General features: G+C 39.9%; 1 protein-coding gene across 1 annotated transcript in view; it reads right to left on the reverse strand.

The window, feature by feature from the left end:
* Window positions 1-276: 276 nt before the first annotated feature.
* MGAT4B (alpha-1,3-mannosyl-glycoprotein 4-beta-N-acetylglucosaminyltransferase B) overlaps window positions 277-12,577 on the reverse strand; it is a 798,965-nt gene continuing 786,664 nt past the window's right edge. The window contains exon 15 of the mRNA XM_053718640.1: window positions 277-1,658. Coding sequence (XP_053574615.1) covers window positions 1,635-1,658 — 24 coding nt within the window. The 3' untranslated portion in view covers window positions 277-1,634. The remainder of the gene's footprint in view (window positions 1,659-12,577) is intronic.

Consider the following 12,577-nt stretch of genomic DNA (forward strand, 5'->3'; position numbering starts at 1 on the left):
GCGTCTGGGGACTTGCAAATATGTGCATCAACACCACCCCAAGTCAATATTATTATAGTATGTGTATATGTGAAGTCTGACTGTGTAGCTGTTGCCAGTAGGTTGTGACCCCAGACCAGACCTGCATAAATAACAGCACAAGCATTGCTGGTATTTACACAATACCTGCACCAGCTGGTGAGATCAAAATACTGGCCATGTGCCAACTCTAGTTGAGACAAAATCTGAACAAATTTAGCTTGTACTATTTAGATTTCAATAATAATAAAATAATCATTCTCATCACTGTATTTTAATTTTCTTCAACATTTCACATTTACTTCAATTGTTTTGGAAAATAAAAATACAAAATAAAATGCTTCAGTGTCAATTCTAATTCCAGATAATTACAGTGCACAATTTTATTTTTATTTTTTATAGATGTATTAGAGAAATCAATAAAAAATACAAATGACAAAACACATAGTTTTATAACATATCCCAGTGTATAACTATTGTGGGTGGTTATGGCATAATCTCTTAAATAATTAATTCCAAAATAAATTTATCCAACATTAAGGTCATTCCTGAAAATTCACCAAATGGATCAAAATATACAGAAACAAGTCAAAGAGCTGCAATAAATTTTTGATGTACTTAAAGAATTGAATTCCATCACTGTGTAAAAGTGGAGCAATTTGTTTAGTTTTTTTCTGGTAAGCATTTTTCTGCATTGCTACACTATCTATATGTTTAGAACTTTCACCACTTAAAAACAACTGTGTTGCATTCTCCCTTGGCAGCAAAAGGGTTATTTTTCAGAAGACTGCAACACATCAGTCCAATCTTACCCTTCCTCTTCTGAGGTATAGAGTGAGTCAACAGTCTTGGGCTCCCTCTTCTGAGGTATCGAGAGAGCGATGGTCTCTGGCTTTAAAAGAGTATTAGGTTTTGACCCCCCACATTTATGAAATGGATAACTTATTTTACTTTAGTATGTAAGAAACTGAATGTGATATCAAGCTTTGTTTTTTTTTAAAAAAAATTACAAGGTAATTTAGACTACCCTTGCTCATAGCAGAAATTAAAGAAAGGCACTTTAACTACCTCAGTGCTGGAGCGGCCTGAGATGTACTGCAGGCAAACAGCATTGTAAGTGTTAAAGTTACAGTATGCAAGATTATTTCAACTTTTCCCCCTATCCTCCCACCCAATTGGCACATAAGGATATTTGTGCCTTGTAAATCCACCCAGTGCAGAAAGCAATGTTTTGGTGCCCATTCACTTATTTGTGCTTTCCACATCTGTGCCATAGAACATACTGCATCAAATTGTCAGTTAAAAGAGGGCAGTAAAGGATGGTCCAGTCAAAATCACTGAGAAAGATTTTGGTTTTCCTCAGGAGTCTTTGTCTTTATTTGTGAACAAAGCAAAATGTGGTAAGAACACAGGAGAAGCTGCCTGCACCTGCTAAAGCAGCTGTGCATTCTGGGAGGTGTGACCATCTTCCTGTCTTCTCCAGCTCTTGTATAAGGGGCTATGTGGCAAATGTCTCTGCTTCTGTCCTACACTTGGCCTTGCAATGCTTTCCTCTGAAGGCTAAATTTGCAGGAGAGGGAGAAGGAAGCAGCCACAAAACTTTGGTCCATAATGTCTCAGTCCGCTTTCTTGATAAATATCTGATGTGGAGAAAGTACAAAGGAAAATTAACATTTAGACTGGAGAAGTATGAGTTACCATGTGAAAAATTGCTGCAATATAATAAAACATGCACAGAGATAATACTCATTGTCAGTATTTGGGGTTAATAAATGTAGGTAGGTGGCGGCGATGTTAGGGGCGGCAGATAAGGGGTTAATAATATTTAACTAGTGTTTGTGATGCGGGAGTGCGTCAGTTTTAGGGGTTTATATGTTTATTATAGTGGTGGCGATGTCCGGAGCGGCAGATTAGGGGTTAATGAGTATAATGTAGGTGTCGGCGATGTCGGGGGCTGCAGATTAGGGGTTAATAAGTGTAACATTAGGGGTGTTTAGACTCGGGGTCCATGTTAGTGTGTTAGGTGTAAACATAAATTTTGTTTCCACATAGGAATCAATGGGACTGCGTTACGGAGCTTTACGCTGCTTTTTTGCAGGTGTTAGACCTTTTTTTCATGTCTATGGGGAAATCGTGCACGAGCACTTAAATCCAGCTCACCGCAACTTTCAGCAGCGCTGGTATTGGAGTGCGGTATGGAGCTCAATTTTGCTCTACGCTCATTTCTTGCCTGCTAACGCCGGGTTTTTGTAAACCTGTAATACCAGTGCTGTAGGGAAGTGAGCGGTGACAATAACTTGCAAGTTAGCACCGCACCCCTCATAACGCAAAACTCGTAATCTAACCGTATATTAACACTAAACTACAGATATAGTCCTTAAAAGGGCTTTTTGTGGTATTGCCCTAAAGTGTCAGCTCTTTTTGTGAGAAAAAAAAACTATAAACCTCTACAATTACCCCTCCTAACAAAAAGTCTATCTAAAAAAAAACAACTAAATGCGCTGCCTGACAAAGAGCAGAAGTCGAGCGGAGTTAGCGGGAGTGGCAATTACCACTCCACTTGTAATCTAGCCCATTATCTTTTATTAAACTAGAATTCTGGATGAAAAACACATTCCGTTTTTCTTCAATAAAAGAAAATCTTCTCTTGAGGTGTCTGAAAGCACGGTCAAGAAATTAACTAAAAAGTAAACCTGTTTCCTGAAAAGCCAACGAAAATAAAATTACTCTATCTCCCTATCCATAGAGTCTTAAAAAAGATATATCCCGAAGAGGAAAAGTAGTACTCTTAGCCAAAGTAGAAATAGCCCCATCTACCTTAGAGATAGTTACCCAAAGGTCTATATCAAAAAAGGAAACATCTTTTTACATATTAAAGGGGATACCAGGCTAGAGCACTCTTAAGAGAATATTTCAGAGCAGTAGGTTTAAAAGAATTGCATGACAGACTTAAAGGGACATGAAACCCAAATGTTTTCTTTCACGATTTAGAAAGGACATGCAATTTTAAACAACTTTCTAATTTACTTCTATTATCTAATTTAGTTCATTCTCTTGATATCCTTTGCTGAAAAGCATATCTGGATTGGCTCAGTAGCTGCTGATTGGTGGCTGCACAAATGCCTCGCATGATTGGCTCACCCTTGTGCATTGCTATTTCTTCAACAAATGATATCTAAAGAATGAAGCAATTAGATAATAGATGTAAATTGGAATGTTGTTTAAAATTGTATTCTCTACCTGAATCATGAAAGAAAAATTTTGGGTTTAGGGTCCATTTAACCTCAGGAACCTAGGATCCTTGTTTAGGTTAAAACAAAAAAAAAAGATAAAAGCATGTATCTTGATCAGAGACCGATTAATGATCATCTAAAAATACCTCACCCTCTGAGGACAAATCAGACAAACAAGGGTCTGAAACATGCATCTTAACCAATTTTAAGCAATTTAAATCAGATAAGATAAATGAGGGATTATCAGAAAGTGACCTTTAATGTTTACTTGGAGGAGGCATAGCTGTCAACATTACAGACACAGTAGAGCATACAAAATCTTTAAATCCTGGAGCGGAAACTGAAGAACTCCCCTGTATAGAACAAACAGAGGGTGGACAGATACCTTTAGAAGCAAAAAAAAAAACCCATTAGTCTGGCTAGAATGCATTACATAAGCCATACAAGATTTGCAAAGCTGAGCAGGGGGCACATTAACAATAAGCTTGCACATACCAACTTAATATTAATAGGAAAGTGTACAGTGGTTCTAGCTTCTAAAGAACTAATATTTAAAGTAGTGGGAACTGAACCAGTATGCTCCACCATAATAAATACAGGCAAAGGGGACTATGTATCAAAGGTCTTGCGGACCTGATCCGACAGTACGGATCAGGTCCGCAAGACCTCGCTGAATGTGGAGAGCAATACGCTCTCCATATTCAGCATTGCACCAGCAGCTTACAAGAGCTGCTGGTGCAACGCCGCCCCCTGCAGACTCACGGCCAATCGGCCGCCAGCAGGGAGGTGTCAATCAACCCTGATCGTACGCGATCGGGTTGAATTCCGGCGATGTCTGTCCGCCTGCTCAGAGCAGGTGGACAGGTTATGGAGCAGCGGTCTTTAGACCGCTGCTTCATAACTGCTGTTTCTGGCGAGTCTAAAGACTCGCCAGAAACACGGGCCCTCAAGCTCCATATGGAGCTTGATAAATGGGCCTCCTAGTCTGAAAAATAAAGAAAATACAAACAATGTGGTAGACAAATGATATAGGATTTACAGAAAAATGGTAATTAAGGAAAAACAGCATAGAACCTTACATCCTAATAAAGCAGCTCTTAACAGTATAGAAAATCTTACCGCTGTACAAAAAGGTAAGCGTATGCATCCATAAAGCGATTTGCTCTAACCCGACACAGCATAAAAACTGAGGGGAAAGACCGAAGAGTATTTACTAAGAGGTCACAGCAAAAACTGACAAACGTGCAGGTCACTAAATAGCCTATGCATGCGAAACTGAAGAATGCTAAAAAGCCGTCATGTGCTCGTCTGAGCAGCACAATAAACAAATAGTGCTATATAGATGTGCGTACAGAGCCAACACACACAAACAAAGTGCACAAACAAAGCTGACGCGCACTAAATAAAAATAGAGCGCAGGAAAACCTTAATAACAAGTTAAAAAAATCTGAAGCTTACTACAAAAAAGTGAAATATGGGCTAAAAAAAAAATAAGGTTCCTGCAGCCCAAAATCCCATATATAACATATGATAAATAATGCCTGTCACAATAGTCCCCTGGCTATGATGTGCCACAGTATGGGCTAGATTACAAGTGTAGCTCCCACTCGAGCATTAACTGTGCTAGAAGTAAGCTTTTTGCACACGTCGGGTTGCGCTCGTATTATGAGTTGAAAGTAAACTGTTTTTGCTTGCATGCTAACCCGACAGGCGTTAAAAGCTTAACTTAGAATATTGCACGTGCGATAACCTATTTCCCCAAAAAAGTCAATGGAGCAAGAAAAGTGGAAAAAAACCTACTCACATGCAAAGCCGATCTCATATTCTCAAGTGTGCTAACCTGACATGAAAATATGAATATTTCACATTCCAATGTTCTTCACATAGCAGAATATTTTCTATGTATTAATAAATACATAGTTCTACATATATCTGATGTTTTTTTTGGTACAATATATATATATATATATATATATATATATATATATATATAGATAGATAGATAGATAGATAGATAGATAGATAGATAGATAGATAGATAGATAGATATAGAGAGAGAGATGATTATATATTGTTCTAATTATTTTTATATACATATATATATATATATATATATATATATATATATATATATATATAAATATCTATTTATAAATACTTAGAACATATTCTACTATGTGCAGAACATTGGAATGTCAAATATTTACAGTAAATATACAGTATAACAATTTATTAAACATGAATATTGCATAAATATGTTTTTACATGGTTTCATCTAATTAAAAGGACCCTAAACACCTTCTGTTTTCATTTAATTATTATTTTTTTTTAAACATTTTGTTTTAGTTTTAAACATTATTTGTTTCTCCATATTTTTATCTTGCTTCTGCGCAATTATCTTTTATTTTGAATTTTACCACTAAACCACCGCCTACTGAATGCGGTGGTAGCCGCCATGTTGTAATGCACGTTGTATGGGATAATATGCCGACTCTATGTGCACTCCCTTCTTTACTTCCGCGCATGCGCATACAAAGAAAGCAACGTCTTAGCCGCTTCTATGAAGCTCGTTCTCATTAACTTTGTGAATGAGCTTCATAGATTTAGTGGAGTCAATTGCAGCAGTTTTCAGTTTCACTGAAAGACAGCTGTGTGAGAGGACCGGCTTGTCAGTGATTATTGTTAGCCAGGGTTTTGTGTTTTTTTTTATTCATAATGTTTTTACAGTTTTTAAAATGCAAATACCATTTATTTTTTTATTATAGGTGTTCAATTATTATTTTTTCTTTTTCTGACCGCTCCGTGCAGACATGGGTGAAAGTGATGCTGACAAAACTGTAAGTCTGCTTATTGCTGTGAGCGTGCACGCATATAGACATCGCACTCACAGCATAACTAAAAAACTACTGCTGCTATAAAGTTTGCAGCTATAATCTTTATTGCTAAAGCATATCTTTTGAACTGGCCTCAGCTATTGTTTGTTATATAGCTGTAAGCTAAATATTCATTATCAATTATTGAAAAAATATAATATTTACTCTAGACTGTAAAAATCATCAATGTAGTGCAAGGGAAAGAGGGATGGGTAGGGATCCCCGAACACACTGTTACAGCTCAGCGAGGCGACTGCTGTCTCATAAATATATTATGTTATCTTTATCACTAAGCTGTGTCACCATTCTACCCCTCTTTCTAAGCTCCCGGAGTCCCGCTCAAGCCATACATTTTTTTCTTTACTTTCAGAGTTTGTTTAGATCGGACCCTTTGAAAATCTTATCCTTAATTTTTGATTTACGGCTTTGACCAGCAGCTCAGATGAGAACAGAGAGCGTGAGCTGCTGGTCAAAGCCGTAAATCAAAAATTAAGGATAAGATTTTCAAAGGGTCCGATCTAAACAAACTCTGAAAGTAAAGAAAAAAATGTATGGCTTGAGCGGGACTCCGGGAGCTTAGAGAGAGGGGTAGAATGGTGACACAGCTTAGTGATAAAGATAACATAATATATTTATGAGACAGCAGTCGCCTCGCTGAGCTGTAACAGTGTGTTAGGGGATCCCTACCCATCCCTCTTTCCCTTGCACTACATTGATAATTTTTACAGTCTAGAGTAAATATTATATTTTTTTAATAATTGATAATGAATGTTTAGCTTACAGCTATATAACAAACAATAGCTGAGGCCAGTTCAAAAGATATGCTTTAGCAATAAAGATTATAGCTGCAAACTTTATAGCAGCAGTAGTTTTTTAGTTATGCTGTGAGCGCGATGTCTATATGCGTGCACGCTCACAGCAATAAGCAGACTTACAGTTTTGTCAGCATCACTTTCACCCATGTCTGCACGGAGCGGTCAGAAAGTAAAAAAAATAATAATGGAACACCTATAATAAAAAAATAAAAGGTATTTGCATTTTAAAAACTGAAAAAACATTATGAATAAAAAAAAACACAAAACCCTAATGACAAGTGTTTAAGGTCCCTTTAAAAGGGGCATGATACCCAAATGTTAAACACATGGAAGTGATGTAGCTAGCTATAAAAAGCTGACTAGAAAATATCACCTGAACATCTCTATGTAAAAAAGGAAGATATTTTACCTCAAATTTAATAAAGTATTCACACTCCACTGTAAAGAGACTTTAAAGGGAGATAAAACAAGTTGGGATAGAGACAACATAATATAATATGTACTTTAATTACTTTACCTGCAAATGTATACTGCAGTGCCTCGCTATTAACCCTTTCTTTTTAGTTTCTGCTCCAGGCAGTTTAGCTATGTAATTCATGTTGCTTATTTTTGAAAATGATTTTAAAATACTTGCCAGCAATTTTTAATTTTTTTTTAATGCAAACTATTTTAAATTAATTAGCCCTTTTAGGATATGCACAGATCCCAACCTGTTTTATGGCACTTTAAGCAGTCAGCCAGGATGCTTGTCCCAGAACAAGCTAGGGAGAGTGCATATGGCATGTGCAGGCACAGTCATGTTATTTTCCTATTCATTTTAACTAAGTTCTATGAAATCTCATGAGATCACAGCAAAGGCAAATCATTACCTTAGCACTGTTGATGCTGATTGGCTATAGTTTTTTCTTCAACTTGCAGCAGGACAGCAGCTTTTGAGGTAAAATAACATAATTTATGCTTACCTGATAAATTCCTTTCTCCTGTAGTGTGATCAGTCCACGGGTCATCATTACTTCTGGGATATTACTCCTCCCCAACAGGAAGTGCAAGAGGATTCACCCAGCAGAGCTGCCATATAGCTCCTCCCCTCTACGTCACTCCCAGTCATTCGACCAAGGACCAACAAGAAAGGAGAAGCCAAAGGGTGTAGTGGTGACTGGAGTATAATTTAAAAAATATTTACCTGCCTTAAAAAAAAGGGCGGGCCGTGGACTGATCACACTACAGGAGAAAGGAATTTATCAGGTAAGCATAAATTATGTTTTCTCCTGTTAAGTGTGATCAGTCCACGGGTCATCATTACTTCTGGGATACCAATACCAAAGCAAAAGGGAGGGAAAGGCAGGCTCTTTATACAGAAGGAACCACTGCCTGAAGGACCTTTCTCCCAAAAATAGCCTCCGAGGAAGCAAAAGTGTCAAATTTGTAAAATTTGGAAAAAGTATGAAGCGAAGACCAAGTTGCAGCCTTGCAAATCTGTTCAACAGAGGCCTCATTCTTAAAGGCCCAAGTGGAAGCCACAGCTCTAGTGGAATGAGCTGTAATTCTTTCAGGAGGCTGCTGTCCAGCAGTCTCATAAGCTAAACGAATTATGCCACGAAGCCAAAAAGAAAGAGGTAGCAGAAGCCTTTTGACCTCTCCTCTGACCAGAGTAAACGACAAACAGGGAAGACGTTTGTCGAAATTCCTTAGTTGCCTGTAAGTAAAATTTTAGGGCACGAACTACATCCAGATTGTGCAGAAGACGTTCCTTCTTCGAAGAAGGATTTGGACACAAAGAAGGAACAACAATCTCTTGATTGATATTCCTGTTAGTGACTACCTTAGGTAAGAACCCAGGTTTAGTACGCAGAACTACCTTATCCGAATGAAAAATCAAATAAGGAGAATCACAATGTAAGGCTGATAACTCAGAGACTCTTCGAGCCGAGGAAATAGCCATTAAAAATAGAACTTTCCAAGATAACAACTTTATATCAATGGAATGAAGGGGTTCAAACGGAACGCCCTGTAAAACGTTAAGAACAAGGTTTAAACTCCATGGCGGAGCAACAGTTTTAAACACAGGCTTAATCCTGGCCAAAGCCTGACAAAAAGCCTGAACGTCTGGAACTTCTGACAGACGTTTGTGCAACAGAATGGACAGAGCTGAGATCTGTCCCTTTAATGAACTAGCAGATAAACCCTTTTCTAAACCTTCTTGTAGAAAAGACAATATCATAGGAATCCTAACCTTACTCCAAGAGTAACCTTTGGATTCGCACCAATATAGGTATTTACGCCATATCTTATGGTAAATCTTTCTGGTAACAGGCTTCCTAGCCTGTATTAAGGTATCAATAACTGACTCAGAAAACCCACGTTTTGATAAAATCAAGCGTTCAATTTCCAAGCAGTCAGCTTCAGAGAAGTTAGATTTTGATGTTTGAAAGGACCCTGTATCAGAAGGTCCTGTTTCAGAGGTAGAGACCAAGGTGGACAGGATGACATGTCCACCAGGTCTGCATACCAAGTCCTGCGTGGCCATGCAGGTGCTATTAGAATAACTGATGCTCTCTCCTGCTTGATTCTGGCAATCAATCGAGGAAGCATCGGGAAGGGTGGAAACACATAAGCCATCCTGAAGGTCCAAGGTGCTGTCAAGGCATCTATCAGGACTGCTCCTGGATCCCTGGATCTGGACCCGTAACAAGGAAGCTTGGCGTTCTGTCGAGACGCCATGAGATCTATCTCTGGTTTGCCCCAATGACGAAGTATTTGAGCAAAGACCTCCGGATGAAGTTCCCACTCCCCCGGATGAAAAGTCTGACGACTTAAGAAATCCGCCTCCCAGTTCTCCACTCCCGGGATGTGGATTGCTGACAGGTGGCAAGAGTGAGACTCTGCCCAGCGAATTTTCTTTGATACTTCCATCATTGCTAGGGAGCTTCTTGTCCCTCCCTGATGGTTGATGTAAGCTACAGTCGTGATGTTGTCCGACTGAAACCTGATGAACCCCCGAGTTGTCAACTGGGGCCAAGCCAGGAGGGCATTGAAAACTGCTCTCAATTCCAGAATGTTTATTGGTAGGAGACTCTCCTCCTGACTCCATTGTCCCTGAGCCTTCAGAGAATTCCAGACGGCACCCCAACCTAGAAGGCTGGCGTCTGTTGTTACAATTGTCCAGTCTGGCCTGCTGAATGGCATCCCCCTGGACAGATGTGGCCGAGAAAGCCACCATAGAAGAGAATTTCTGGTCTCTTGATCCAGATTCAGAGAAGGGGACAAGTCTGAGTAATCCCCATTCCACTGACTTAGCATGCACAATTGCAGTGGTCTGAGGTGTAAGCGTGCAAAGGGTACTATGTCCATTGCCGCTACCATTAAGCCGATTACCTCCATGCATTGAGCCACTGACGGGTGTTGAATGGAATGAAGGGCGCGGCAAGCACTTTGAAGTCTTGTTAACCTGTCTTCTGTCAGGTAAATCTTCATTTCTACAGAATCTATAAGAGTCCCCAGGAAGGGAACTCTTGTGAGTGGAAAGAGAGAACTTTTCTTTTCGTTCACCTTCCATCCATGCGACCTAGAAATGCCAGTACTAACTCTGTATGAGACTTGGCAGTTTGAAAGCTTGAGGCTTGTATCAGAATGTCGTCTAGGTACGGAGCTACCGAGATTCCTCGCGGTCTTAGTACTGCCAGAAGAGCACCCAGAACCTTTGTGAAGATTCTTGGAGCTGTAGCCAATCCGAATGGAAGAGCTACAAACTGGTAATGCCTGTCTAGGAAGGCAAACCTTAGGTACCGGTAATGATCTTTGTGAATCGGTATGTGAAGGTAAGCATCCTTTAAATCCACTGTGGTCATGTACTGATCCTTTTGGATCATGGGTAAAATTGTCCGAATAGTCTCCATTTTGAACGATGGAACTCTTAGGAATTTGTTTAGGATCTTTAAATCCAGGATTGGTCTGAAAGTTCCCTCTTTTTTGGGAACCACAAACAGATTTGAGTAAAACCCTTGTCCCTGTTCCGACCGTGGAACTGGATGGATTACTCCCATTAACAAAAGCTCTTGTACGCAGCGTAGAAACGCCTCTTTCTTTGTTTGGTTTGTTGACAACCTTGACAGATGAAATCTCTCTCTTGGAGGAGAGTATTTGAAGTCCAGAAGGTATCCCTGAGATATTATCTCTAGCGCCCAGGGATCCTGGACATCTCTTGCCCAAGCCTGGGCGAAGAGAGAAAGTCTGCCCCCCACTAGATCCGATCCCGGATCGGGGGCCCTCAATTCATGCTGTTTTAGGGGCAGCAGCAGGTTTCCTGGCCTGCTTGCCCTTGTTCCAAGACTGGTTAGGTCTCCAGCCTTGTCTGTAGCGAGCAACAGATCCTTCCTGTTTTGGAGCAGAGGAAGTTGATGCTGCTCCTGCTTTGAAATTCCAAAAGGAACGAAAATTAGACTGTCTAGCCTTAGGTTTGGCTCTGTCTTGAGGCAGGGCGTGGCCTTTACCTCCTGTAATGTCAGCGATAATTTCTTTCAAACCGGGCCCAAATAAGGTCTGCCCTTTGAAAGGTATATTAAGTAATTTAGACTTAGAAGTAACATCAGCTGACCAGGATTTTAGCCACAGTGCTCTGCGCGCCTGAATGGCGAATCCGGAATTCTTAGCCGTAAGTTTAGTTAAATGTACTACGGCCTCCGAAATGAATGAATTAGCTAGCTTAAGGATTCTAAGCTTGTCCGTAATGTCATCCAGAGTAGCTGAACTAATGGTCTCTTCCAGAGACTCAAACCAGAATGCCGCTGCAGCCGTGACCGGCGCAATGCATGCAAGGGGTTGCAATATAAAACCTTGTTGAACAAACATTTTCTTAAGGTAACCCTCTAACTTTTTATCCATTGGATCTGAAAAGGCACAGCTATCCTCCACCGGGATAGTGGTACGCTTAGCTAAAGTAGAAACTGCTCCCTCCACCTTAGGGACCGTTTGCCATAAGTCCCGTGTGGTGGTGTCTATTGGAAACATCTTTCTAAATATCAGAGGGGGTGAGAAAGGCACACCGGGTCTATCCCACTCCTTAGTAATAATTTCAGTTAGTCTCTTAGGTATAGGAAAAACGTCAGTACTCGTTGGTACAGCAAAATATTTATCCAACCTACACATTTTCTCTGGTATTGCAACTGTGTTACAATCATTCAGAGCCGCTAACACCTCCCCTAGTAATACACGGAGGTTTTCCAGCTTAAATTTAAAATTTAAAATATCTGAATCCAATCTGTTTGGATCAGAACCGTCAGCCGCAGAATTAAGCTCTCCGTCCTCATGTTCTGCAAGTTGTGACACAGTATCTGACATGGCCCTAGCATTATCAGCGCACTCTGTTCTCACCCCAGAGTGATCACGCTTGCCTCTTAGTTCTGGTAATTTAGCCAAAACTTCAGTCATAACAGTAGCCATATCTTGTAATGTTATTTGTAATGGCCACCCAGATGTACTGGGCGCCACAATATCGCGCACCTCCCGAGCGGGAGATGCAGGTACTGACACGTGAGGCGAGTTAGTCGGCATAACTCTCCCCTCGCTGTTTGGTGAAATGTGTTCAATTTGTACAGATTGACTTTTATTTAAAGTAGCATCAATACAGTTAGTACATAAA

The sequence above is a fragment of the Bombina bombina genome, chromosome 6, assembly GCF_027579735.1.
Source record: "Bombina bombina isolate aBomBom1 chromosome 6, aBomBom1.pri, whole genome shotgun sequence".
Taxonomy (NCBI): domain Eukaryota; kingdom Metazoa; phylum Chordata; class Amphibia; order Anura; family Bombinatoridae; genus Bombina; species Bombina bombina.